General features: G+C 36.7%; 2 protein-coding genes across 2 annotated transcripts in view; one reads left to right on the forward strand and one right to left on the reverse strand.

The window, feature by feature from the left end:
- The window catches only part of emp3a (epithelial membrane protein 3a), a 127,195-nt gene extending 124,490 nt beyond the window's left edge, over positions 1-2,705 (reverse strand). The window contains exon 1 of the mRNA XM_056255305.1: positions 2,694-2,705. The gene's annotated coding sequence lies outside the window, so the exon portion shown is untranslated. The remainder of the gene's footprint in view (positions 1-2,693) is intronic.
- Positions 2,706-2,707: 2 nt separating this feature from the next.
- The window catches only part of mmel1 (membrane metallo-endopeptidase-like 1), a 33,166-nt gene continuing 9,026 nt past the window's right edge, over positions 2,708-26,847 (forward strand). Inside the window, exons 1-18 of the mRNA XM_056255286.1 lie at positions 2,708-2,882; positions 4,868-5,032; positions 5,487-5,516; positions 5,924-5,986; positions 6,076-6,237; positions 6,326-6,406; positions 6,955-7,050; positions 9,100-9,218; positions 11,194-11,259; positions 11,354-11,488; positions 11,625-11,714; positions 12,803-12,939; positions 14,371-14,464; positions 16,395-16,523; positions 18,641-18,739; positions 19,362-19,445; positions 19,567-19,670; positions 19,768-19,826. Coding sequence (XP_056111261.1) covers positions 4,876-5,032; positions 5,487-5,516; positions 5,924-5,986; positions 6,076-6,237; positions 6,326-6,406; positions 6,955-7,050; positions 9,100-9,218; positions 11,194-11,259; positions 11,354-11,488; positions 11,625-11,714; positions 12,803-12,939; positions 14,371-14,464; positions 16,395-16,523; positions 18,641-18,739; positions 19,362-19,445; positions 19,567-19,670; positions 19,768-19,826 — 1,705 coding nt within the window. The 5' untranslated portion in view covers positions 2,708-2,882; positions 4,868-4,875. The remainder of the gene's footprint in view (positions 2,883-4,867; positions 5,033-5,486; positions 5,517-5,923; positions 5,987-6,075; positions 6,238-6,325; positions 6,407-6,954; positions 7,051-9,099; positions 9,219-11,193; positions 11,260-11,353; positions 11,489-11,624; positions 11,715-12,802; positions 12,940-14,370; positions 14,465-16,394; positions 16,524-18,640; positions 18,740-19,361; positions 19,446-19,566; positions 19,671-19,767; positions 19,827-26,847) is intronic.

Raw genomic sequence — 26,847 nt, forward strand, 5'->3', positions numbered from 1 at the left:
TGGTTTTTTATTATGTGTTCAGATTTGCACAATTCGGGTGTGTAATTTTCCCACTTTTCACAATCCAAGTCCCTTCCCACATTTTTTGTTGTTGTTTCATTTAGAAATGCATCATATTATCAAATACATCATATTGTGAATGGTAATTCACGTTGATTTTAAAGGAACACTCCGACTTTTTGGGACTTTAGCCTATTCACCTTATCCCCCAGAGTTAGATAAGTCCATACATACCTTTTTCATCTCCGTGCGTGCTATAAGTCTGTTTGACGCACCCACCGCTAGCCTAGCTTAGCACAAAGACTGGATGTAAATGGTTGCAGCTAGCATACTAATCCAAATAAGTGACACAATAGCGCAAACATGTTCCTTTTTACATGTTGTGATTTGTATAGTCACAGAGTGTACAAAAAACAAAGTCACATGAGACACAGACATATTTTAACCGTATAAATACTGGGAACTATATTCTCTGAAGGCGAAGCACTGCTACTTGGGCGGAGTGATAACCGCAGCACCTGAGACGCGCTGTGGTGAGGAGCAGAGAGTTCGGGTACGGTACGTACCGTACCCGAGTTTGGGTACGGTACGTCTCAGGTGCTGCGGTTATCACTCCGCCCAAGTAGCAGTGCTTCGCCTTCAGAGAATATAGTTCCCAGTATTTATACGGTTAAAATATGTCTGTGTCTCATGTGACTTTGTTTTTTGTACACTCTGTGACTATACAAATCACAACATGTAAATAGGAACATGTTTGCGCTATTTTGTCACTTATTTGGATTAGTATGCTAGCTGCAACCATTTACATCCAGTCTTTGTGCTAAGCTAGGCTAGCGGTGGGTGCGTCAAACAGACTTATAGCAAGCACGGAGATGAAAAAGGTATGTATGGACTTATCTAACTCTGGGGGATAAGGTGAATAGGCTAAAGTCCCAAAAAGTCGGAGTGTTCCTTTAAAGGTGAAGTGTGTAAATTCTGCACCATATTTCTGTCCTAAAATGTAAATGATTAGTGCACAGGCAAGCATAATTTTTTAGAGTTTGTTCAGATCAGTTAAGGAATAGTTCACCATTTACTCCCCCTCAAGTTGTTTCAAACCTGTATGGGTTTCTTTCTTCTGCTGAAAACAAAAGAAGATATTTTGAAGAATGTCGGTAACTAGACACTTGATGGACCCCATTGACTTCCATAGTATTTTTTTTTTCCTACTATGGAAGTCAATGGGGTCCATCAACTTTTTGGTTACAAACATTCTTCAAAATATCTTCTTTTGTTTTCAGCAGAAGAAAGAAACCCATACAGATTTGAAACAACTTGAGGGTGAGTAAATGATGACAGAATTTTAATTTTGAAGTGAACTATCCCTTTAAGTAATATGCTTTCTTTAGCAGGCAGCACTAAACTGAATACATTTGAAAATAATATATATATATATATTTTTTTTTTTGCAGAGCTGAGCATAGACACACTCATCTTGTTTCTATATCCATGTAAATCTGAGTAGAGATCACCCTGCAGAAGTTCATCGTCTTTAATGGACGACTGTAATTAGCAGCCATTCACCCATGTTCCCTATTGTGAGCTAAAGGTTGTTCTCGTTCTATTCTGGTCTCTAGCATTTATCCCTCGACTTGTGTTATGATGGGCTAACTGATATGGACAGCTGGGCAGTTCTGCACCAGTGCTGATCATCGCCACCGGTGGCTCTGGCTTTCTCTAATATCAGCTAATTACAGTGGTTAATCAGGCTGGTAATGAGTATGGGCATCATGCCATTTCAATCTGACACCGGTGGGAGTGAAGCTCACTTCCCTGCCAAGCTGATGTCAGTTCCTGCCAGCTCCCCGACTGCGCTGCGGTCTTCAGTCCACCTGGCCTGTGAATAATGAGAGGCCAGCGGACATTAACCTGTGCTGCTCTTCCAGATTTGGACTATACCTCTGTTTAACAGGTGTTGTCGGGTGAAATAAAGACAGTTTTATTCTGCTTCACTGTAATACTATTAATAAACCACATAATTCTAAGTGTTAAACATTGGCTCATCATAACTCATGCAGAGCAACAATACACACACACACACACGTTGTGTTTTCATGTATAATGGCAAGGCAAGTTTATTTATATAGCACATTTTTATACACAATGGTAATTCAAAGTGCTTTACATAGAAGAAATTAAAATAATCAAAACAAATAAGAATAATTAAAATAGTTTAGAATAAAAAATAAAATAAAGTAATACTGGTCCACGCCAATTTGGGTCACAACTTCTTTTATGGGGACTTTTCATAATGATTTTTATGCTGTACAATCTATATCTCCTGTCCACTTACACTAACCCTACCCCTAAACCTATCACACAAAACTTTTTGCATTTTTACATTTTCAAAAAACAACACACAAAAAAACCCCCACTTTGTATGATTTATTAGCTGTTTTCCTCATGAGGACACAGAATTGTCCCCACAAGGACGAGGATTTTGGATATTGCCATCTTTGGACATTATGTCCCCATAGGGTTTAACAGGCCACACATACACACACACACATATATATTACTGATACGGTCTAATTGACCCTCCTCTGAAAGCCCCTCTTGATTTCTCCTAAAAACACCCATCATCAGGCACAAGCGTCTCTCGATCGCCCCTCCTCCTTTACATCCCTCCTTCTCTCTCTCTTCCTCTGCATTTTCCTCACTCACTCATACACTCACACACTCAGTCAGTCAGTCAGTCAGAGGAACATCAGCTTCCCCGACACCCAGCTGTCGGACGCTGCTTCATTTCACCACACACCAGCTCTGGGTGCAAACTCAGAAGGGGTGTTTGTGAAATTGAAAGGCGTCCTAACAGGGCAAACAACGACTCCATCATCAGAGAGGTACGGGCGCTTCACATTCTACAGCATGAGGGTGTTTTGTGTTGGAACTGAAGGGAATAGTTTTTCTGTAGTTTACAGGTGGAGTTATGTGCAGAGATGATGGTTGCGAACAGCTGTTTGTAAAAGGACTTTAATTAATGATTCACTGATTTTGCACATCAATTATTGAGTTATTGTAATGCAGATTCCTTTCTGTGCAGCTTTCTGGTTTTTCTTGACTAGATTGTTTGATCAGAGGCATTGCAGCAGGAGATACAGCTCTAAAGCCATCCTTTACTCTCAGCTCATTCTCCTAATGCACACATGCTGATGAGCTGGACTTACAAGTGCTTCCCATGATAAATGCAAATTGCACGCATGACAGTGTGACATGCTGTACTTCATTTAAAACTCTTTTAAACAATTTATCACTACTAAATGTACAGTTTTTATGATGTCTAATTGCAATTGACAGAAAAGCTAAACTTATATGAGGGCATTTTATTGATATGGGCAGATGTTTAGGACTGTATACACAATGTGTAACACTATATAAATAAATGGTAACACTTTGCGGTTCATTAGTTAATGTATTAACTAACATGAACTAACAATGAGGAATACATTTGTTACAGTAAAAATCCAGCTGTTCATTGTTTGTTCATGTTAGTTCACAGTGCATTAAATAATGTTAACAAATAAAACCTTTTTTGTATAATGTATTAGTAAATGTTGAAATTAATATTAACTAATAAATGCTGTAGTATTGTTCATTCTTAGTTCATGCTAGTTACCTAATGAACCTTATTGTAAAGTGTTACCAAATATATATATTCAAAATACAAATGTGATTCTACTGATTTTTCCCATATAGTAGTTTAATGCAAATAGTCTCTTCAATGATATAGTGCGTACACATACACACTGTCAGGAGACATGTATTTGTGTGTTTTTATCAAAATGGATTATCACAATCAAAAAGCATACATTTCATTTTTGCCTTGTGCAGCGGAGAGCTTTAAAACCAATGTGACTAAGAATGCAATAGGAAAGCAACTAATTTCTATGAGACTGTTTTCTATGATTATTGTTTTGCCTTCAGACATCAAATGAGTCCGGAAATTAAAAATGTTGCAGGAAATTTATCAGCACTTTCCAGCTTCCAAGACAGAAAAAGTGCTGATGCTGACATGAAGCAAAAACTCTTTTCTAAAACCACAGATTGCATGCATGTCAAGTCACCCCGAGGAAGGTTCATATTTACCCTTGTTTTGATCAAGCCATCATTAAAAATTAAACACAACAAAGCCGTTGCTCTTTCTGAGTGCATTATTGTTATTACAATAATATAACCATCAATAGATCAACTACATTAACTTTTATCAGCTACATTAACTGCCTCATGTTTTGCTTGCCTAATGTCTTTAAGTCAATTTACTTTCTTAATATGCATTCTTGGTCCTATTATTAACGATTCACCATTGCAGGTTATTCAAAAGAAAGAAAGAAAGAAAAAATATAAACAAGCTCCACTCTTTCAGCTGGTGTCAAGACTAGTGGAAAGCCTGGTTTTGTTGTAGCACCATTCTGGTGTAGCCTAATGCCCTCTTTTCACAATCCAATCAATCGATGCATTAAATCATGCATTAAATCACCCGCCTCACATTCTTGTACTGAATGTGTCGTTTTATTTAGGAATGATATCATATTATCAAAGTAAATGCATACTAATATATATAGCTAATCGTCATCGAGTTATTTATATAGGCTATATTAAAAAGTCAAAGACTGGAAAAAGTCATTGAAATACGTGGGGCAATTGCAATTCTAGTCATGTGTATATCACGTGTAGTCCTAATTCTCAGTGAAATCTCTTATTCAGTAGCGGCTGCCGCATTAACCCGTTGTTTCTGTGGAGGTAAAAGAGTAACGCAGGATCCTGATGCCCACCTGTGGCTCTCTGCGCCCACTCGGCCCTCTCACACACTTAATCCTCTGTTCCACAGCTCCGAGAATGGGAAAATCAGAGAGCCAAATGGATATCATGGAGAAAAGCACTAAACCGAGGAAGCATCGCTGGACTGTGGTGGAGATCGGACTGTCCGTCATTGTTCTTCTGATGAGCTGTGCTCTGGCTGGACTCACAGTGCTCTACACTTCAGCTCTGAGAGGTGGGGACGCGTCACAATCGCATGCAAAACACCCAAAAAAGAAATATCCCGCGTTTATTCATTTATAGCCCACGTGGAGCAGCTCGGTGAAACCTTTCTTTTGAAGAACTTTCAAGAAAACCAGAATGATTTTTTTAAATTATTAATGAATTATATAAAAATTATATGATTGCTTTTGTTTATTTAGTTAAATAATATTATTTAATTTAATATATATTAAATAAATTATATATTACATAATATATTACATAAATAATATATATATTAAAAGGTAGCTATATGTTTTATATATATAGGTAGGTAGCGCAACGTAAGTGTATAGAGTTATCATATAATGATATCTAATAAATTTTCACACAAATATAAAATGTAGAATTAGCCAAAAGCATCTATCAAATGGTTCTCACATCCAAATATATTCTTTAAGATCTTGCATTTTCTTTTTATATTTCAGAGCGTTTTAACGTAAATGAATCTTCAAAAGGTAAAGTATGCTGTTAAGTTGATCATAAATATTTTTATCTGATTTTAATCCACTTTAAATCTGCTGTTTTTTATTTTACTTTGAGTTTTGCCCTGCCATAAATTTTGTATATTCACTCTGTAATGTATTTGCACATAGTATACTAGACATATGCACTGCTATTAACAATTAAAACCAACCACAGTGTGAGGTTTACAAAATGTATTTCTCATGGCGAACTTTTGGTAAGTGAGCGAACAACTGAAGCTTTATTTCAATAAATTGCATTATATTACATGCAAGCCTGCAGTGTTAAGCTGAAGCAATAAGCTCTGACTATAGAGCTGGACTTTTGAGTGGATTATGTCACATGATCTCAGTCAGACATTAACCTCAATTGTGTTGTTTATCTCACCACATCACAACAGGGCTGAAATATCCATCAAAAGCTGACAGCAATGTCTGTACAACCCCCCAGTGTGTCACTGCCGGTAATGTCTGAAAGCTTTCCTTTTATATACCATGCCCAAACTTATATTCTAGATCTGAAATCATTCCCTGATTCATGTCAATGCCACAGCGGCCCGACTGCTCCAGAACATGGACCCCAGCGTGGAGCCGTGCCAGAACTTCTATCAGTACGCATGTGGAGGCTGGATCGAGCGGCACGTCATTCCCGAAACCAGCTCCCTCCACAGCGTGTTCAATATCCTGAGAGACGAGCTGGAGATTGTGCTCAAGGGTGGGTTACGTCAGCTTCACACAAACGCCACAAGTGTTCTTTCTTTTAAACAGTTTCGTCTTGTTGGTGCTGGTTCATTATCTCACAGGAGTTCTGGAGATGGAAAGTAAGGATGACAGAGAGGCCTTCAAGAAAGCCAAAACGCTCTACAGCTCATGCATGAACGAGAGTGAGTACACACCACTGTGATCGACGTATACTCTATTATATTGTTTCTGTTATGATTTACCACTACTTGTAAAAAATAGGATTTACTTTGAAACTCAGAAATCACATATAATTACAGAGAAATGTAACACATTGAATTAAACATGTTATTTAGCACAAGAAAGACTGAAATAGTATTTTCTTGTAAAAATCGTTTTGTTTACAACATCGAAAATTAATTATTTTACTCGTATAGTAGTGTCCAATTCCACAAATCATTGCAGATGACATGATGGAGTTTCATGAGCCTGTAATCATTTGTGATATACTTAATTGAACGCGTATGTTATACTGTAAATCAATGTGTTCTATTATATTCCAATGCCATTTTTGAATCTGCTACATTTTTAGCAATGCTATATGCGTTGAGTTCAAATGGCTAGTTTGAATTAAACACTGTAATGTTATGATAAGTCTCAAAGCTGGTTAGTTTCAATAGTTGACTAAAAAACTATGACTATTAAAAAGATTTGAACCGACTTGGCCTCGTCTCTCTGCTTCCCCCTGCAGTTCTGATAGAGCAGCGCGACTCGCAGCCTCTTCTTGGGCTCATTGACAGTATTGGCGACTGGCCCGTGGCTTCTGAGGTCTGGAACGGCACATCAGGTACTGGAGATAGCGCAGGCCGTCTCTAATTCACTCACGCAGTGAATGGCAGCATCTTGAGCTTATCTAAATGGGATAAATGCAACCGCTCCAGCCGTGCTGTCGCTGGGTGTAGATAAGGCGCTGGACTGATGGGAAAGTCCAGCGGTTTCACTGAGCAGTGGCCGTCCTGCTCATCTGTCATGTGTAGAGGGAGATAGAGGAGGGTGAGAGGACGAGACTGCGACCCGCCGTGATTATTGGCACTGTGCCTCATTATAGACCTTGAGAGAGGGCAGAATAATTAAATGTAATAGAAGAAGATCGCTGGAATAGAATCTACATATGCAGACATCAACCCAAACACACACGCTGGCCTTTGCTGACAGATTTATTATGTGTCTTTAAAGCAGTGGACAGGTAATTAATGCTGGTTTTAGACGTTTAACCAGAACTGGCCTTTGGAAAACCAGCCTGTAATCATGTTTTACTGCATCTACTAGTATCCGTCTGATTGTGCAAACAAAGGGCAATTTGGTACAGTGGGTTTTATAGGTAATTTTTGAAATAGTTTCTTCCCAGAATTTTGAATAAAAGAGAAATTGACCAGTGATGATGTGCAATGCAGTCTCTTGGCATCATTTGTGGTTATTAAAGTCATTGAAACAGTGTTTGCAACTTATTTTTTACTTCCAGAATGTGATGCATTTCATTGTAAAAACAAGAAAAATGTAGGACCTGATTGTGTCCATTGGGAATTAACTGGATTGTGAAATGGAGTATGGAGCCACAAATGAGAAAGCTGTCTGAAAAGTAAAATATATTTGTTTTCATTGGAAAACCTGCACTGATGAATCACATGCAAGAAAAGTGTATTTATATGTTTCACGTTGCAAGATCCCTTAAATGCTTCTACAAATGCAATTTTCTTTCTTGTTTTGATTTATTTCCTAATGAAAAAGAAAGTCGAGGCAGGACAGATTGAGAGGATTGTTCTTTTTAGTGAAATATGAGACAAAAATGCATTTGATCTTAGCATTTATTTTCCTTGTCAAAGTATTACATTTACATTTACATTTATTCATTTAGCAGACGCTTTTATCCAAAGCGACTTACAAATGAGAACAATAGAAGCAGTTAAACTAACAGTAGGACAACAATACATAAGTGCTATAACCCCTCTCAGTTTAATTTTAGTGCAGGTTTTTTTTTTTTTTTTTTTTTATAGAATAGAAGAGAAGAGAAAGTGTTAATTCTACTGAATCAAGTGCTGCCGAAAAAGATATGTCTTCAGCAGTTTCTTGAAAGTGGCTACTGACTCAGAAGCTCTGGTTGAGTTAGGCAGATCATTCCACCAACAGGGAACAGCCATGGTAAAGGTCCGAGAAAGAGATTTTGTGCCTCTTTGAGATGGTACCACAAGACGACATTCGCTAGCAGAGCGCAGGTTTCTGGATGGCACATAAGTCTGAAGTAATGAGTTTAGGTAAGAGGGAGCAGTTAAACTGACAATTCATTTCATTGCATTATCGAAAGACTAATGGTGCTATAAAATGAATATAAAACAACGCAGCACGGAAAAGAACGGGGTTTCCTAAACTATTAAAAAGCAGTGCAGTTGGACGCAAAATGCATTCTGTGTGAACCAGCCCTACTTTATTGAAGTAATGATGCATTGACATGGAACTTGCAGTTCAGTAAGTGAGTCCTTTCTTGATTCACTTGCCATACTGACAGATTCGTTCAGTGAAGGATTCTTCAGGCTGATTCAAACTGGCAATAACTCTGTTTTTAATGATTCATAAGAATCGACTCATTTGTTCACGAATCGAACTACACAGATCGCGCTGTAATGTTTGCGAGTATTTTTCCGTATCTCTGAAATGTCACGAACACAGCACCATTTCTCATAGTTTGAAAACTGCCGATAATAGAGTAATAACTAAACATAATAAACGCATATCTGCGCCAAAAATTATTTTGGGAGCATGCTTATGTAATTGTAAAGCATATCGATTGCCTCAAAGCAAACAGACATGGACTAAAAGCCACAAAACTTTGATCTTACAGAGCAAGCGTGGAGCCTGGAGGACACACTGGCTGTTCTGAACGCTCGGTACAATAAGAAGGCCGTGCTTGAGATGTTTGTGTGGCCAGATGACCGCGACTCCAGCCGCTACATTATCCATGTAAGTTGTTGAACATCCTTTAAAATATACATTTATATGACTAGCAAAAAAACATGTTTTTGGACATGTATGATGGTACTTCCATGTTTTCTATGCCACACATCTAAAGCGCGTCCAGAAAGCCAAAGTGCGAATACTAAACTGAGCTCTCTTTCACATCTTCTTGCACTTGAGTGGACAAATTCACACAAAATTATGTCAAAAAATAGCGAGTATCCTATTAAACATAGTCGGCTATGTCTTTATTAAACGTAAACAATTAAGAAAGTAAACAAGTGTGTTCAGTATCAGTATATTAGATCTGTATTAGAGACCATTCACTCTTAAAGTGACAGTAGCCTAATCTGCTTCTGTCTGTGTTTCTAATGTTAATCAAACAACAAAGGATGAAGAAAAAATCACTCACTGCTCTAGACTGAATAACTTTTGTAACTTTAATAAGGATGTTTAATTTATAATAATGAAGTCTATGCTGTGTTATTTTATATTTGCTTACTTAATTAAATTTCTGTACCTGAAAACTACTGAAAAACCTGAAAAGCACTGTTTGTTTTATTATCACTGTTTGTATCTTATAATTTGTCACCGGCCATTGGCAGGTGTGGCAAAAAGTTAGTTTTAGGCAGGGGCGGCGCCAGATAATTTTTAACGCAGGTGCTGAGGGGGTGCTAGATCATTGACAGGGGGAGCTGCGCAATTAGCCTATATATATATATATATATATATATACACTCACACACACACTATTATTTAAATGAGCAAAATTTATGATGAGATGTGCTCCAGTTCACGTGCAATGCAATCGCGCCCGCGCCTCCTTATCTTTATCATATTGTCTGCTATATGTGCTTCTTATTTAGGCTATTATACCCAGTCAATTGGTTGATGAAAAATTGATTAAAATTAAGATACAATTTATACAAAACGAAATTCACTTTAAAAAAGGCTTTCTACAAAACAAAACTTAATTTATACTTAACATAAAAAAATAAAAATAAAAAACTTTTTCCTTTAAATCCTCGCTTGTCTGGCTTATGCTACTCCGAGCAATGTCCGAACTTGGTATTTTGAGCACTTCTTGCGTTGTTTTTGCCTTTTCACGATGACTCGCTTGATTTAGTCCTCAGTTGAGTCGCTTTGGATAAAAGCGTCTGCTAAAATAAATGACTAAATGTAAATGTGAAAATGTAAATTTAGTGGTCAAAATCATGTCTGACCCATCATATCTTCCGATATATCGCGCATCTTACTCATGCTGTTGAATTTTCATAATCAGCATATGTAAAAAACAACAAAAAAACATTATAATATTTTAACAAAAATGAAATTAAATGCGCTTATTTAATGGCTACAACACACATATAGTGGGCCTGACTCTCTAAATATTGAAACAATTAACATTAACAATGCTGAAGTGCAGTTAATTAATAGTAAATGTTCTTGGGGGTGCTGAAGCACCTGCTAGCCCCTCCCTAGCGCCGCCCATGGTTTTAGGCCTTGTGTATATGGTAATACCATTTTGGTTGTACTGTATGTACAATAGAAATACCATGTTTATCATGGTACTATGGTTTTCTGGACGTGTACCTATATTCAATACCATGATTTTGGACGTACATTTAAAGATTAGCATATAATCATTCAGCATCATGGTGTATATCAAAGTAGCATGGTATTGCTTTATGATGCCCTGGTAATCACATCAGTACTTGTCGGTTTGATAGATTGGTTGTTTTAGTGGCACATCACCTTTCAAAACACACAGTGGCTAATTGCAATTTATTTCACATAATACACCCTGATTACAATGCCATTTGGAGCGTTAATGAAACCGAGTGTGATTTTATGTTGGTTTAATTATGAACAGAGCACTATTGGATGATCTCACCCAAAAGCGATGCAGATAACGAATAGAAGATTGTTTGTCATATAACAAATGATTTTATCATTTAACTACGTCTTTCTGATTGCACAGGTTGACCAGCCAGCACTAGGAATGCCTTCAAGAGATTATTACCTCAGCGATGGGAATTATAAGAAGGTACGTTGTGTCATTTTGTGAGAGCCATTCTCACCCTCAATGCTTTCGTTATAATTACACGAATCAGCAGATCCTCCGCCGTGTTTGTGGGCAGGTGCGCGAGTCCTACCTGGAGTTCATGGTTTCCATGGCGAGGATCGCACGAGAAGACAGGAACTTGACCCAAGATGAAGAGCGCGTGTGGGAGGACATGACTCAAGTGTTGGAGCTGGAGACAGACATTGCAAACGTGAGTTTAACTGGAGATGGTAAAACACAACAACCAAAAAAATAACACGCTCGAAGTTGGCCAGAGTGTCTGAAATGCGTTCTGGTGCTGTAAATGTCACACACTTGCATCTGATTTCTGCCCCGTGCTTCAACAGGCTACCTCACCCGCAGAAGAACGCAATGACATCACCGTGCTTTACAACAAAATGACACTGAGAGAAGTGCAGCAAGCTTTCAACCTCAATGTAAGTGTAGAAAAGCATGGGGTTTTAATGGAAGGGGATTTTTTAACTTTTACACTTGGTCCCCCTCAGGCTTTAGTGTAGTCAATGAAAACTGCACCAGTAAAAGCTGTTATAATATACACTACTGTTCAAAAGTTTGAGGTTTCTGTAAGATTTTTTCTCTTCTGCTCACAGAGGCTGCATTTATTTGATCAAATATACAGTAAAAACAGTAATATTGTGAAATAGTATTACACTTTTTAAATATTTCTATGAGAATAGAAATTTCAGCACCATTACTCCAGTCTTCAGTGTCACACGATCCTTCAGAAATCAAATCATTTGGTGCATTTAACATTATAAATGTCTTTACTGTCGCTTTTGATTCATTTGATGCTGAAAAAAATAATAATGTCTTTTTAAAAAAATCGCACTGACCCCAAACTTTTAAACAGTGTAAACCTGAAGAGAAATTATGGTTGTTAATACAACAAAATAATTGCGAGGAAAGGGACAGTTCACCCAAAAATACAATTCTGTCATTAATTACTCGTCCTCATGTCGTTCCAAACCCATAAGACTTCAGTTCATCTTCAGAAAACAAATGAAGATGTTTTTGATGAAATCTGAGAGCTTTCTGTCCCTCCATTGACAGCTACGCAACTACCAGTTTGACGCTTCAAAAAGTTCATAAGAGATCGTAAAACTAATCCATATGAATTGAGCGGTTTAGTCCAAATTTTCTGAAGAGACTCGATCAGGTTATATGATGAACATAATTAATTTAGGCTTTTAAACATTGATCATTGATTTCTGTCCCTCTGCTTCGTGGTGCTCTCATGAACGACTAACTAATGAAAGAATTTACATTTTTGGGTGAATTATCCCTTTCATGTCATGATCTCCCACCAGTCTTTAGAAGCCAGAATATAAATGTAATAATGTCAAGTTTTATATATTATAGTTACAGTTTTTTATTATTATTGTTTATTGTTTTTGCACTTTCCCACAAACCCCTGTTGATCCAGGAACACATCCTACTTCTCCAAATGATCGTTGTTTTCTCATTAGAGCACATATGCTCCTCGTTTCTCTTTATGAAATGTCAGGGCTTTAATTGGACGCGCTACATCCAGGGAATCATGTCCAGCGTGTCAGTTACGGTGCGACCAGAAGAGCCCATGGTCGTGTACTGCTCACCTTACCTGGAGAAGCTCCGCAACGTTCTTTCCAAGCACAGCCACAGGTGATGTTCTTAGCTGACGCTGTTTAACACGTGAAAAATATGTCAATAATGGCCATCCAGAAGAAATAACATATTGCTCAGAGGTTAAGTGAGACAACTTAAAAGGTGAATGTCCCACTGAAGTATCAACTTTGTCACCTGTCCTGATCCTAAACTTGCTAAAAGGAGAAAAAAGAACGAGACAATAATTGACACGCATTGGGTCTCATTCATGAAACATTCGTAAATATACGAGTGATTTGCGCGTAAAGAGACCTTCCTGAAAACTCATCTCCTGATTCACAATTACTTCGTAAACGTCAGATGTGATAGTGAAATGTGTGTGTGTGTTAATGAATTCCAATCAGTCGCAAATGGGATGCGCGTGCACGTTCATTCTCAATTACCATAAATCCCGCCCATTAAATCCGACTTACAACTATATATGGGCATCATATTATGACACCAAACGAAGGATTTCAACATGTCTTCTCAAAAGCGAATGAAAAAGAAAAATTTCTCAGATGCAGAAATCTAAGTTTTATTATCAGAAGTTCATTCAAAACACCACATTTTATTTTCAAGCGTAGGCTACATAGTGGCGTATCAGGTCCTAAAGAAAGATTACAGATGCAGTTACTGGAGTTTCATCTGTTAATCAAACAGTCCCAGAAGTAAAAAGAAAAACCTTATGTAATTACTATATATAATATTTTTTCAAAATGCTGTGTAAATATGTACCCGATTAAGGTGAATTAAAATGCAGCCTTAGTTATTAATGAGCAAAATGTTCGGAGGTTAAACTCACTATTTACGCGTGGCTGGAGCAGGTGTAGATTTATTTCGTACCAACTAACATTTGGAAAATACGAACATTTTAATGAATCCGAAAATTTACGCCAGAACCACTTTACACACGATTTACACACAAATTCGTTCTGCTCGTGTTTCATGAATGAGACCCTATGAGTAAATGAATGCGGATAGCATAGAATTTGAGTTCATATTGAGATTAAGACTAATTTGCGCTCCATTTAATCATATTAATATGGAGGAACAATTTAATTATTAAGGAGATCTTCTCTACACTATTAATATACATTTACATTTATGATGCTTTTATCCAAAGTGATTTACATTGCAATCAAGTTTTTATAGTATTTATTCAAATTTAATTTTGAATTTAGTTCTAGTAATTTTGTTGTTTTTATTCATTTTTAAAAAATATTTCTATTTAGTTTTTACTTCAGGTTTAGCTTTAGCAATTTTAATTCTTAAACATATTTCATTTAATGAAAATGTTTTTAGTTTTCGGTTAGCAATAACAACACTGCTTCAATAATCCACAACAAACACGTTAGTTGAATGTAAGAAATGTAAATGTCAAAATGCACGTTGCATATTTTTGTGCTGTATGGGATTAAATGATGTGCACATTTGTGATCTCGGCAGGACGCTGCAGAACTATCTGGCATGGATGCTCATCATGGAGAGGGTCAACAGTATGAGCCGTCGCTTCAAAGACGTGAGAGCGCACTACAGAAAGGTCAGTCGCACTCGGAACAAACACAAACAGAGGAGAGCTCTCATGGCATTTAACTTCGCCGGCTTTAAAACCCACTTTTGGTGATATGCTACTGTTTCAGTCCAATAGGTTCTATTTATTTTTATTAAACGGTTCTTTGGAATACTTGATTCTGATTGGTCAGTCGCAACATTCCAAGTTGTGTGATTCCCTGATATTAGACGGCTCTCTGGAATACTTGATTCTGATTGGTCAGTTACAACATTCCAAGTTGTGTTATGCCCTGATATTTCACGGCTCTCTGGAATACTTGATTCTGATTGGTCAGTTGCAACATTCCAAGTTGTGTGATTCCCTGATATTAGACGGCTCTCTGGAATACTTGATTCTGATTGGTCAGTTGCAACATTCCAAGTTCTTTTATGCCCTGATATTACACGGGTCTCTGGAATACTGGATTCTGATTGGTCAGTTGCAACATTCCAAGTTGTGTTATGCCCTGATATTACACGGCTCTCTGGAATACTTGATTCTGATTGGTCAGTTGCAACATTCCAAGTTGTGTGATTCCCTGATATTACACGGCTCTCTGGAATACTTGATTCTGATTGGTCAGTTACAACATTCCAAGTTGTGTTATGCCCTGATATTACACGGCTCTCTGGAATACTTGATTCTGATTGGTCAGTTGCAACATTCCAAGTTGTGTTATGCCCTGATATTACACGGCTCTCTGGAATACTTGATTCTGATTGGTCAGTTGCAACATTCCAAGTTGTGTTATGCCCTGATATTACACGGCTCTCTGGAATACTTGATTCTGATTGGTCAGTCGCAACATTCCAAGTTGTGTGATTCCCTGATATTACACGGCTCTCTGGAATACTTGATTCTGATTGGTCAGTTGCAACATTCCAAGTTGTGTGATTCCCTGATATTACACAGCTCTCTGGAATACTTGATTCTGATTGGTCAGTTGCAACATTCCAAGTTGTGTGATTCCCTGATATTACACGGCTCTCTGGAATACTTGATTCTGATTGGTCAGTTACAACATTCCAAGTTGTGTTATGCCCTGATATTACACGGCTCTCTGGAATACTTGATTCTGATTGGTCAGTTGCAACATTCCAAGTTGTGTTATGCCCTGATATTACACGGCTCTCTGGAATACTTGATTCTGATTGGTCAGTTGCAACATTCCAAGTTGTGTTATGCCCTGATATTACACGGCTCTCTGGAATACTTGATTCTGATTGGGCAATCGCTCCATCCAGCGGTATGTTATTCCCCAATAACAACTGGTAAAACCTGTTAACGCAGGCTCATCCGTGTAACTGACGTAACTATACGCTTGCTAAGAACGTTTTTTCTTTGAATAAGTTTTGCGTTTGGTGAGCCAATAAAATATTAAAATGAATTATTACTCAATATTTTGTGTACAGTTATTTAATTATGTCATCCAGGATCGTGGACTCGCTCTTTTTTGTTTCATACAAACGAAGCTGCTGCCATTTTGCGACGATTGTTGAGTTATAAGATAACAAACAGGTAATTAATCTGAAATCAATATCAATATCTCGATAATTATTTCTGTGGCGAATCGCTGTGTAATAAGTGGTATGACTGTACCGTATCCCTTAAATGTCCGTCTTGTTTGAACTTGCCGCGCCGCAACTGCTCTCTCCGTGGAAGCTTTGTGTTTAAAGATCTAATAATTCGACAATATTTCATGTCTTTATTTACTTGTGTGCCAAGTAGCTGTGTAATAAGCAGGATAATGTACATCCAGCCGGTTTTTATCTCAGAATAAACCCCTTCAGGCTGATGCAAGACTGTCCTGATCATCCTGTCAGAGTTTATTCTGCGATAACAACCGACTGGATGTATATTATCCCTTATTTTGGTCCCATTTTTCTTCATTGCATTGTGTGTGTGTGTGTTCACTCAGGCTTTGCATGGCACTACAGTAGAGGAGGCGAGATGGAGAGACTGTGTCCGTTACGTCCAGGGCAACATGGAGAACGCCGTCGGAGCCCTTTACGTCCGGGAAACCTTCTCTGGAAACAGCAAACGCATGGTAACACTAAAAACATCAACTCTGCCCTAAAAACACACACCTAGACATAACAGGAACATCCTCCTTCGATGCTTTACACCAGGGGTCACCAACACGGTGCCCGCGGGCACCAGGTCGCCCCCAGGGACCACATGAGTCGCCCGCAGGCCTGGTCTAAAAATAGCACAACTCAGTAGTGAGCTGCGTCTGAAATGTAATTGTATTCTGTTGATATTCTTTTTCAATCACACCTGTTGCATTTATATAGCATATATTTATATATTTATATTTAAAAATGACAATATCTTCTGTTCATTATACATGAGTTTAGATAAGTTTAGGTGAACTCTGACTTACTCTAGTTCAGGGGTCCAAACGTCGCTCGCGAGCTACCAGTAACGTTAGCTCGTGGCCTGATTGGAGGTTGCTCGTCAAGGAGCCGTTCACATATCGAGTCTTTTGCGTCCTCAAGTTCGTTATTTCAAATGTAGGTGCGAGGCAAGCGCGCTCATAATTAAAGCGACGCGCTATTTTTTTCCAGGTGCAGCGAGATGAAAAAAATGCAACTATTCAGTATGCCGCAAACGTACCGCAGGTCAACCAATCAGCTTCACCCTTTCCATAACAACATTGAAAGCTCAGTCAACATGAAGGATGGGGGTGCACCCAAACACTACGGGTGTTTTTCTCTTCTCCGTAAATAAATCTTGTAGCAGAGCTACAGGAAGTGTTTTTCGGTGGTGGAAATCTATTAGCTACTAAAACTTATTTGTCATTGTGGAGAGCGCAGTGCATGGTTGCATAGCAACGACAGACGCCACGGGAAAATCAGATCGAATTTTACTCTTAATAATAAAAGATAAGCTAATGTGCATTGTAAAAGTCAGTAATTTATCTTTTTTGGCTCATTCTTTTTATAAAAATGATTTAAAGGCTGAAATATGTGAGGTTTATATTTTTATAAAACATTTTTTGTCAAAACTTTATTTGAACTTGTACATACTTGTACAGTAGGCTAGATAACATGTTGCAAGACACTCCTTTAAAATCTAGCCATGATTTTTAATGTTATTATTTTAATGTTTATGTAAACAAAAAGTGCATATTGATGCGGATTTATTTGTTATTTGCTGGTTTTCGACATACAACTTAGTGAATTGATTTCATTGTGTAGTATTAGTACTTTTTGAACAGGAATCTGTGATTACCGTGATCATTTTGGTCACTAATGAAATTAAATTATCATGCCATTTCATATCTAGTCATGATGAACTATAAAATCAACTATAATTATGTGTTTTTACAATATAATATGCAAAGTACAATTTTCTATAAAAAAAATAATCTCTGATTCTGTTCTTTTCTCTGACATTTAAGGGTGACATAGGCATACAAAAACCCTTTTAGGTATAAAACAGTTTAGATAGTTGTTAATATGCGAGTTATGAGACATTATTTCAGAGATTTAAGTATTGTATTACATGAGTAGCTCTCGGCCACTTTCATTTTTAAAAAGTAGCTCTCAAATGAAAAAAGGTTGGAGACCCCTGCTTTACACAATCAGAACAATCACACAAATGGATTGTTTAGACCGTTCCAATGATGGGTTCAGCGATTTGACTGTTAGTCATCTCAGTTTATTAAGTTTATTTTTAATCTGGGATGATTTTATGTAACTCTGCATTGAATATAAAGATGTATGTGGCTTTATATAGTATTTCTAGGACAGTCAAATAGTTTTATTCATTTTAAAGTGCAGCATGAAGTCGAAATTAATCTTAATGACTTCATCATCTTTCATTGAAATTATGGAAAACGACTTTGGAAAACTGACATGACATAGGCCTTCTAAAAATTTTTTTAAATAAATATTATTCCCTTAAACAATTAGTGTTATTAATCAGTTAAAATTTTAAGCTGATTTTATATTTATTTATTATATAATATTTAATAAAATTACATTTTTAATAATAATAATATTTGTATTATAATTTGTATTTAATGCATTTATAAAATAATTGTATAAATAATTTTAATTAGATTAATTGAATGATATGCCAACTATAATAGCTATTTCTGCTATTTAAAAAAGGGCCATTTCCTGTTTACGTGAAACGTGTCTCTCCGCTGTTGTTCAGGTGGGTGAACTGATCAAAAAGATTCAGGAAGCTTATGTGGAAACACTGGAAGAGTTGAGCTGGATGGATGAAAAATCCAAGGAGAAGGCCAGAGAGAAGGTACGATGGTTTTAATGGCCACAACAAAATTCTGGAGTTCATTCCTTAATCCCAGGGATTCCCAAACTTTTTTGTCAGCTGAACACCTTTAAAATAAAATATTTACACATTTGCATGTGTATGGTTCTCTAATGTCGGTTTATGGTCACACGACATGCAGGTAAACAAATGAAATAAATAAACAATTTTTTAGTGTTTTAATTTGATACTTTTTATTTATTTAATTTTTTATTTTTAAAATTTAATTAATTATTACCTTTTCATCAACTCACAAACCTTTGCCGTTCCCTCACAAATCCCAGTTTGGAAAAGCCCACTTTATCCTATACACAATTAGCTTGGTTTTTAACTTCCATTTTTGTTATGCATTTTATGTATATAGATTTGATCTTTTGTTATTATCATTATTAGGTGGGTTTGATCTTTAATCTTACATTATATTAATTATGGTGTTTTTATTTGCTTTTGGTGTTTACTATAATGCTTTTTTATTGAAAACATTTTGAGCTGCATTTATTGTATGAAATGTGCTGCAAATAAGGTTTATTATTAATATTATTATATTTGCTCTTACTATCCTACAGTCTGAGCTATTCTCGCTTTCCAACCTCCTGTTTTGCAGGCCATGGCGATATCGGAACAGATCGGTTATCCCGACCACATCCTTGAGGAGGAAAATAAGAAACTAGACGAGGAATACACACATGTATGTAAACTCGGAGAACCTTGAGCTCAAAATAAAACACCATTCAAAGCAACTTGTATCTCATTACATAAATACAAGAATGATGCATCTCCGATATGTGCTATTATGTTTCTGTTCGCAGCTTAATTTCAGTGAGGAGAACTACTTTGAAAACATTCTGGAAAACCTGGCAGCATCAGCCCAGAAAGGTCATAAAAAGCTGAGGGAGCCCGTGGATCCTGACATGTACGAAACACATAAATATAAGCTTGAAAAGACATTTTCCTCTCTTGACCCGTCACTGAGTAATTGCTTTTTTTCTCTGTCTCTATTAATGTTTTAGGTGGATTATTGGTGCAGCTGTGGTCAATGCATTCTACTCACACAACAGAAACCAGATTGGTAAGTTCATATAGTTAAAAATGTATCCATTATACCATATAGTTATAAATATATACATTACATCATATAGATTGGTAAATGGACTGCATTTATATAGCGCTTTCACAGACCCAATGGCCACCAAAGCGCTTTACATTTTGCCTCACATTTACCCATTCATACACTCATTCATACACCGAAATATATCCATTACATCATATAGTTATAAATATATCCATTATATCATATAGTTATAAATATATCCATTATATCATATAGTTATAAATATATCCATTATATCATATAGTTATAAATATATCCATTATATCATATAGTTATAAATATATCCATTACATCATATAGTTATAAATATATACATTACATCATATAGTTATAAATACATGACATCATATAGTTATAAATATATACATTATATCATATAGTTAGAAATATATCCATTATACCATATAGTTAGAAATATATACATTATAAGATATAGTTAGAAATATATACATTACATCATAGTTAGAAATGTATACATTATATCATATAGTTAGAAATATATACATTATATCATATAGCTAGAAATATACATTATATCATATAGTTAGAAATATATACATTATATCATATAGTTAGAAATATATACATTATATCATATAGTTAGAAATATATACATTATATCATATAGTTAGAAATATATCCATTATATCATATAGTTAGAAATATATACATTACATCATAGTTAGAAATATATCCATTACATCATATAGTTATAAATATATCCATTATATCATATAGTTAGAAATATATCCATTATATCATATAGTTAGAAATATATCCATTATATCATATAGTTAGAAATATATCCATTACATCATATAGTTATAAATATATCCATTACATCATATAGCTAGAAATATATCCATTATATCATATAGTTAGAAATAAATCCATTATATCATATAGTTATAAATATATCCATTACATCACATAGTTAGAAATATATCCATTATATCATATAGTTAGAAATATATCCAAACATAGGCATTGTTAATTCATGTTAGCTAATGCATTAAGTAAGGGTTAATGCCCTTCGAGGTGTCCATTGTCAGGTATTAATTGGACGTTGGACGGTTGCCTCCGCCGAAGTCCATTAATACCAGACAATAGACACCTCGAAGGGCATTAACCCGCTTATACCATGGTCACTTGCCAAATAACACATTTTTAAAACATTAGTTTATATTTTAATTAGTTTTACAATCGAAATCTAAAGTTTTTACAAACAATAACTTGGTTTCACGAGCCAGAAAGTTAACGTATTTTATGACAAATTCTCCAAAAAGGTTTAAAGAAATAACAGTCGCTCATTGTTGTATTAGTAGGCTATGTATAACGGCTAACTAGATGTTTGTTTTGATACAATAAATTGTAAACGGATACTTTGACTGCCTGTTGCTATGGTTACTCACAGCTGATGCAGCCAGCGCATTTATTTATTAATTTCGAACGGTAAACAGTCAGTTTCACCAGAACTCCTTTACTAGGTGTCCTCCATCACTTTTTAACGGACACCCTGCAGCCAATCAGAATCGAGTATTCACCCAGACCATGGTATAACTAATGTTAAAGGGATACTCCACTTTTTTTGGAAATAGGCTCATTTTACAACTCCCCCAGAGTTAAACTGTTGAGTTTTACCGTTTTTGAATCCATTCAGCCGATCTCTGGTTCTGGCGGTACCACTTTTAGCATAGCTTACCATACAGTACATCATTGAAGTGGACAAGACCATTAGCATTTCTAAAAAAAAAATGACCAAAGAGTTTCGATATTTTTCCTATTTAAAACTTGACTCTTCTGTAGACTCAAAATAGTTACGTTGTGTTGACGGAAGGTGGCCTATTTTCAGGCGCTGCGTCATATCATTACGCCTGATGCACTCATGGTACGGCAGTAAAGTTTCTTGATTATTACGCAGGAATGAGAGTATAGTTCCTGGCCATATCAGCCTAGAAAATCACAACTTTACATTTTCCGTCGGTCTTAGTGCACGATGTAACTACAGAAGAGTCAAGTTTTAAATAGGAAAAATATCGAAACTCTTTGGTCATTTTTTTTTTTAGAAATGCTAATGGTCGTGTCCACTTCAATGATGTATGCTAAGCTATGCTAAAAGTGGTACCGCCAGAACCGGAGATCGGCTGAATGGATTCAAAAACGGTTAAACTCAACAGTTTAACTCTGGGGGAGTTGTAAAATGAGCCTATTTCCAAAAAAAGTGGAGTATCCCTTTAACAAATGAGACCTTATTGTAATGCGTTACCAACAAACAAAATGAAACAACAAAATGGCTGAATGCACTTTACAATCCTTCCAGTCTATTTAAAGCAAAAAGTCCCCCAGCTAGATCAGCACAAACCAGTCTAGTCCAGATTCACGGTGGCCTGAACAGTGGTGTGTTTCCGGAAAGCATCGTTAGTCAACTATGGTCGCAAGTTCCATCGTTATCAGCAGTTCAACGAGTCGGTGTTTCCCAAACCATAGTAAACAGCATCGCAAAGTTGTGTGTTTGGGACGACAGCTCTCGACCTGTGGTTAGAAGAGTAGTTTCATGTTTTCATGACATGTGGACTCAATAAATCTTGAGCAAAATAAGCAAGCTGACATCTTTTAGTTCTAATACATACAAATGTCCTTTACGTCTTTTAGTTTGTCAAGAGATTTAAAGTATGTTTTTGAAGAGTGCGCATGTGCGTACGTGCTCTATAAGAACAAGCTTATGATTCAATTTGGAAATAAAGCAAAATAACTGAGAAAAATGAGAATGAGTCCTCAGATGCCATGTTCATTATTTATATCAAAAAAATCTAGCATTAATTCTATCGCAAAAGGATTCATTAAAATAAGTTTAATCATCGTGCGTGACATCGTTAACCAACGTGGTTAAATGACAAATTTGAGACAATACGGTTTGTGGAAACTAGTTGATTTCTTCATCGTATGGCAGTAAAGCAGCGAGTAGTTACATCATTGTTCGGGAAACACACCCCTGATCTTTCCACAACCGCAAACTAAAAAAAGCAGCATTGTCCAAACGCGGGTCTTTTGTGAAGTATTTGTTCTGGTCAGATTTCTCCTAAGCTTTTGAGGGCTCTCGATACAAACGCTTTCTCAGCGCATTGTCATAATGGCTCTGATGCCTGTAGTGCTTTTCTCTTGTAGATTAAACAAAGCTAGTTTCAGGCTCCAGTGCACACAAAGCTTGTGCTTCCAGAGATGGGCTGCGGACGCCAAGCGCTGGTTAATACACAGATTACAAAAAGCCAAGTGATTATGCAGATTTTCAGCGGGAGAAATTTCCACATAATTACTCTTAGATTGCACATTTTAATGTTCCTGGACAATCTGGGAAACACTTGAAGCTGAATTGCCATTTTGGAGACGAGAGCGGCAGCTGTAACTGCATTTTGAGCCGTATAGCTGGAGGACGGTACACATTAGAGATCTTTCTTTCTGTCCTTCCAATATCGCTTCTGCTATCCAGCGTTCACCATTACATCACATTCTTTCAACTGAGCACTTTTAGAGTCTCTTAAAAAGCACTTTCCACACTCTCATTTATCTAATTTGTCCTCTAACACGACGTCCATCAACTTTTGACATTTCTTCTGAACCGACAAATGTCACATCCACTAAATCTCAAATCCCCATGCATGCTGTGATGGAAATGACATTTTAAACATTTGTGGAATAATGGACTCCTTCCAACATTACATGACTCATAATTCACTGATGGTTTTCTCATGGGTAAATATGAATGCTAACATTTTGAAAAAAAAACCCCAACATAATTTGGGGAAATTGTTGATTGATGTCACAAATAAGCACTGTGGCATCAAATAAATAAGTTATACACAATAAATATTGAAATGTGTATATGCAAAAATATATATATGTTAGTATAAAATTATCAAACTTTAAATTTAAAGGGATAGTTCACTTTGAAATTAATTTTTGGTATGTTTTAGCTTACCTCAAGGCAGGGCTCCAGACTAACTTTTTTTACTAGGAGCGCTGTTGGCCCTGACTGAAAATGTTAGGAGCACAAGCAGAAAATTTAGGGGCACACCTTAAATCAGCTTGCAATGCAATTATTCAAATTTCCCCCAAAATAACTGTAATACTGACAAATTCTTTAATAATAAAGAGACTTAACGTACAGATATTACGATATGCAGTTTTATTTTAAGTTCACAGGGCTCCAGACTCAAATTTGAGGGCAGCATCATCTCAAATGAGAACTCACACTGAGTTCTAAAAAAAAAAAAAAAAAAAAAAAAAAAAAATTCTGGTAGCACTGGGGCTGACAATAAATCACTAAGCTTAATTTAGGGTGTAGATGAAATTAACTTTTGTTATTATTATCATTCATAATGTCTTAATATTAATAAAAAAACAAAAGGAGTGAAAAAATGTATATTAAAAAGTGAACATAGCCAATAAACATCCTACTGTTTACAATGGTATTTTTTTTTAAATAAGTGTTTAAATAAGAGTTATCCAACATCTTACATTTTTTAGTTTTAAGACAATCTTTGAAGGATGAACAAAAAATGTGTTGGTCATCACATAAAAAATAAATTTAAAAAAGCATTTATATATGATATTATAGTTTTGAAGTGCTAGAAAAGATGTGTAGGCTGCGTTTGACTATTTCTGTCATCATATTTATGGTTAGAGTTACTTACTACATTAGCCTAAATCCATGGTGAATGTTGCTGATTTGTGGACTGAAAGCCTTCTATAAGTTTCCACGTCAGCACTGTTTGATCTGATATCTATGGTTTATAACAGAACTCTGCGCCGAATCGGAATGTTTCTCACTGGATCTCGTAGCGATGATGTTATTAATTCTGAGGCGAATTCAATGGATTTCTTCACTGGATCTCCTAGTAAGTGTCGCGTGAGCGAGATCGGCCCGCGACTGGCAAGTTCGGGTCTTTATTTTACTGTCAATGGTTCGGGGCGCTGCTCCATTGATATACATAAGAAAGGCTATGCGCTGCTCTGTCTATTATTGGTCCGGAATAATTAACGGTCCGTGAAGCATAAATGAGTAGCGTATTTTCGTTCCACTTTCATTTTGTTTGCATTCGCTGCTTGGTAACGAGTCGATAGATCGCTCACAGACGCACATAGCAGCTTGTTAGGGGCCAAGCACCGAAGGTGCGGAGGCACCTATTGTATCTGTTCCGGTTCTTATTATTATTCTTCTTCTTCTTCTTCTTCTTCTTCTTCTTCTTCCGACTGGGCGTCTATGGCAGCCCATAGAACCGTATCCGGGAAAGTTGTTCCGGTTTGACATTCTGATAGAGGACAGTCCCAACAGTAATTGCACCAATTTTGGTGTCTCTAACTCATTGCCTCTAGCGCCACCACCTGTCCAAAATTTCAAAATCATTATGCTAATAACTTTTGAACTGTAAGGCCTATCAACAAAATTCTTTTTTCCTCTGATTCCTGAGCTCATGACGATTCGATCCCACCCTATGACGTCATTTTCCGTCATAAAAATATGGCCGCCATTTTGAATTGTTTAAAAAACCTACTTTTGCGAACTCGTCCTAGACGGTTTGTCCGATTCTCACCAAAATTGCACCAGATCATCCCCAGGCAGTGCCGACAAAAAGGTATGGAATTCAAGTTGATTCGCTTAACGGTTTTCGATAAACGCGCAAATTAATTTTACGTAGCGCTTGCGAAAACAGACGTAAGGCTGTATCTCCGCAACGCTTAATCGTATTCAGACCAAACTTGGTACATGTCATCACAAGCATGACCTGAGGCTACATGCTGCGTTTCGGCGCAGCGCCACCTACTGGTCCGGAGATATGAAAAACGGCTATTTTCGCTCATAACTTCTGAACGGTTTGTCCAAAAATCATAAAATTGGTCTCTTTAGATTCAGGGCGTCATGCCGAGTCGACTGATATCCAATTTTCCCAGATCGGCCATTTTGGCTGTCGGCCATTTTGAATTATGTGCTAAAATGCTGTATTTTTTGAACGCATGAACGAATTGTTACGAAACTCGGTATGGGTCATCAGTACGATGCCCTGAAGGAGCCTGAGAAGTTTCGAAACAGCGCCACCTAGTGGTAAAATTTATTTTTCAAATGCTTATAATTCTGGCTGTGGTTGACTTATTTTCACGGAAGTCATCTCGTTGAGGTCCTGAATCGTTGCCGAGTCCAGAGATACCAAATATGCTAGGTTTCGACTTACGGTTTGTGTAGCGTTGTGATTTAGCGCTTAAAAAACATTTGCCGATATCTTCGAAACCGTTAGTCCGATCGAGACGAAACCACCGTCAGAAAATTGGAAACATAGGTCGATAGCTATACGCCAATGCCCAAATGCCAAAATATTGATAGTAAAGGGTCGTAAAATTCAATCAAAGTCACGTAGCGGTCATTTTTTACGTGTTTTTTCACATAAATGTCTATAACTCTGAAGTTAATCGAGATATCTTCACCAAAATTGACACACAGATGTAGGGGCTCACTCTGAGGACACATGAAAAAAATTGTGGGATTTTGCCTCTTGGTGGCGCTATAATAGAACAAAACATGAAAATCCCATTGATTTCAATGCAGTTTTGTGATGTGAAATGCTATACTTAATGAACACATTGCTGTAACATTACGAAACTCAGAATTTGTTACCAGCACCTTGCCTTGAAGGTACTCAAAAGATTTCAAGACAGCGCCACCTGTTGGTCAAAAGTTAAAATTACATTTCCAAAAATGCTAATAACTTTTTTAAAAATGTGCTTATTGTAATGACACTGGTCTTAATAGATTCCTTGGGTCATGCCGAGAACATAGATACCAAGTTTGACGTATTTGGACGAACTTCCTGTCCGCCATCTTTATTTACTTTCAAAACCTTCTTTTTCGAACTTCTCCTAGACCATTCGTCCGATTTTCACCAAAATCGAATCGTGTCATCTCCATACCGTGCCGACTAAAAGTTAT

This window comes from Rhinichthys klamathensis, unplaced genomic scaffold (genome assembly GCF_029890125.1).
Source record: "Rhinichthys klamathensis goyatoka isolate OS25496 unplaced genomic scaffold, OSU_Roscu_1.1 h1tg000120l_1, whole genome shotgun sequence".
NCBI classification, from domain to species: Eukaryota; Metazoa; Chordata; class Actinopteri; order Cypriniformes; family Leuciscidae; genus Rhinichthys; species Rhinichthys klamathensis.